Source organism: Nannospalax galili, unplaced genomic scaffold (assembly GCF_000622305.1).
Source record: "Nannospalax galili isolate Female #2095 unplaced genomic scaffold, S.galili_v1.0 scaffold328, whole genome shotgun sequence".
Taxonomy (NCBI): domain Eukaryota; kingdom Metazoa; phylum Chordata; class Mammalia; order Rodentia; family Spalacidae; genus Nannospalax; species Nannospalax galili.
In genome coordinates this window covers 1,081,086-1,083,977 of record NW_008358342.1, presented here as the reverse complement: position 1 = coordinate 1,083,977, position 2,892 = coordinate 1,081,086, and the positions used below count along the sequence as shown (strand labels likewise).

At 37.2% G+C, this 2,892-nt stretch overlaps 1 protein-coding gene across 2 annotated transcripts in view; it reads right to left on the bottom strand.

Moving 5' to 3' along the window:
- The window catches only part of Lars (leucyl-tRNA synthetase), a 70,638-nt gene that overhangs the window by 35,680 nt on the left and 32,066 nt on the right, over window positions 1–2,892 (bottom strand). For both annotated transcript variants that reach the window (XM_029557925.1, XM_017795225.2), the window contains exon 15: window positions 1,165–1,242. In XM_029557925.1, the coding sequence (XP_029413785.1) occupies window positions 1,165–1,242 (78 nt within the window). The remainder of the gene's footprint in view (window positions 1–1,164; window positions 1,243–2,892) is intronic.

Sequence of the window (2,892 nt, the reverse complement as noted above, 5' to 3'; positions counted from 1 at the left end):
TGGGTGCACTTACCTACATGCAGGCAATACATGCATACACATAAAATTAAAATAATAATAAATAAATAAATAATAAATAAATAATGTTTAAAGCAACATTTTCTGAAAGATGGAAATCACCATAAAAAAAAGCAAAAACAACTTAGTTTCTGAGAGTGTTTCTGTCCAAGAAAGAAAAATTTAGAAGAATGTGAAAGGATAAAAAGGGATCTTTCTATTGTTACTGGGTATGTGACATCTTCAGACTTCAGGTGCCACTTATCTTTTTTTGTTTGCTTTTTGAGACAGCATTTCTGACTGGCCTGGAACTTATTAAATAGGCTAGACTGAAGAAAGGCCGAAGGATCTGCCTGACCCCACCTCCCAAGCACTGGGTAATAAGCATGTATCACATCAGTATGGGTTCTGGAAAGGAAACTCAAGTCCTTTTGTAAGCAACTTACAGACTGAGCTATCCCCCAGCCTGTTTTGTTTTTTTGAAGCATGGTCTAGGCTACCTTGCCCTTCTGTTTCTCAAGCCTCTGCCTCCTGATGATTACAAGTATAAATAACCACATCCAGCTTTGCTTTTTGATTTTAGTAAACTACATAGAACACTATCTCTCTATATTGTAGGTCAGTAAAATCATGAAAAATAAAACCTTAGAGAAATAAGTAGCTAAGAAGAGTTAAAATTAAGGGGAAGGAATGAGGAGGTGAAAGCATCACAGAGAAAGGACATTACTACTCTAAACCAGATTAAAATTGCCACTGCCAGGAAGGTCCACCAAACCTCCTGGCTGTACTTTATACATGTCAACTTTAGTAGCTGCTTTTTGTTTTATTTTGTTTGGGGGAGGAAGTTGAGACAAGGGTCCACGTAGCCCAGGCTAGCCATGAAGTTGTGTTCTTCCTGCCTCTACCTCCAAAATGCTGGGATTACAAGCATGCACCACCACACCTGGCATGTATCAGCTTTAGGGCAGTACCTTCAGTATAACAGCACCTTCACTATTACATGTTCAAGTTAAATAACTGCAAAATACGCCTATTTTCTGCCATAAAACTATGCTATCTTTAAAACAGCTCTAGGATCTACAATAGAACTCACTGCTAGTAACACTATTAAGTCTATTAATTAACAGCTATTCCAAAAAAGCCTTCAGAGGACAAGCTACTACATACAGTGTCAATCATGTTTTTCTGAATAGTCTTCTTGACATCTTGAATTTTCTGTCCTTTAAATCCATCTACCAGCATTACCTAAAAGATGAAAAGGGGAACATATAATTAAAATCTACTTTGAGTTTCCCCCTCAAAGTTTCCCTAAATAAATTTATTTAACTCCCCAAAGCAAAAATATTTTAGAGTCAAATTAATCACATATATAATCGAAACTCTTACTTTATCATTTTTTTAAAACGATTTACTTATTCATTTATTATGTATCCAAAACTTTTATTTTTATATAGCTGACACAACTAGTCTTCCTCCAAAGTTAACTGGTCTAGTCAATTTGTTTTTCTTGAAGTGTAACTGGGTTTAGCATGCTTGTCTTTAAGTATAGCAACTATGAGCATGACTGAGAAGCTACACTCACCTCCACTTCTCAGGTTAACACATGGAGAAATCCATACCAATAACATTCATGGTTTGAGAAGGAGCTAAGCATACATCCTGCTTAGGCTTCTCTTTCCAACCCTGCCAGCTGTAGGCTGCTGCAGGTCTAAGGTCTTTCAATGTCACCTTTTATTCAGTGGTCAAACTTAATAGGGCAAAGTACTGACTGATCCTTTGTTGCCACAGATCTAGGTCATATTCTTCCAAAAGCTGTCTTTGGTAAAAAGGTCAGACTTTGGCATTTACATGTCTGACTGTTGTGCTACTGATAAATAGCTCATGTTTCAGGTGGGAAAGACATACACTACTTTTGATCTTCTAATTCCCTAAATAACAAATGTGTCATTATTTAGTATTATGAAGTTATCGTAGTAGTTAACATCACAAATCCTGGGGGCTGGAGAGGCAGCTCAGCAGTTAAGAGAACTGGCTGCTCTTGCAGAAGGCCCTGGGTTCGATTCCCAGCACCCACATGGTGGCTGACAACGTCTGTTACTCCATTTCCAGCAGAATCTGTCACCCTCTTCTGACTTCTGTGGGCAATGAATGATTCAAATGCACTTATACAAATGCAGGCAATACACATTAAATAAAACATAATAAATATTTTTTTTAAAAAAGATCACAAATCCTGGAGCTAACTCCAAATCCAAGTTTTGCCATGAACTATCTGGCTGGTCTTAAGTTAAATATGAAACTTCAATTTTCCCATCTGTAAAATGGAGATGATAGTGTCCACTTCACAAGGTTATTTTGGGAATGAAATAAGTTAACATATATAAGTGTTGGTTCTCACTATCACTCAAAATACACAATTCACTTAAAAAAATACCAATTTTTGAAATTTTATTTATTATTTTTATATTATGTTTATGCATGTATTGCCCGCATGGAGGTAAGAGTACCCGTGTCGTGCAATGCCCACGGACATCAGAAAAGGCTGTTAGATCCCCTGGAACTGGAGTTATGGACAGTTGTTAGTTGCCATGTGGGTACTGGGATTCAAACCTGGGTCTTCTGCAAGAACAACCAGTGTTCTTAACCACTGAGCCACCTTTCCAGCCCCCAACATGCCAATTTTTAAATTAAAAACACCATCATTGATATCCTTGAAAACCTTGAAATCCATTGATATTCTTTTCAACCTCATGTGTATAACATCTAACTGAATTTTCATTTTCTCTAACCTAGTCTCCTTCCCGTAGAACTCTAAGCCAAACAGGCAGAGCTGAGAGAACAGGCTCCTTGGGTTCACTTGACATTTAGAAGGCAACAACAAGCAAATTAATAGAC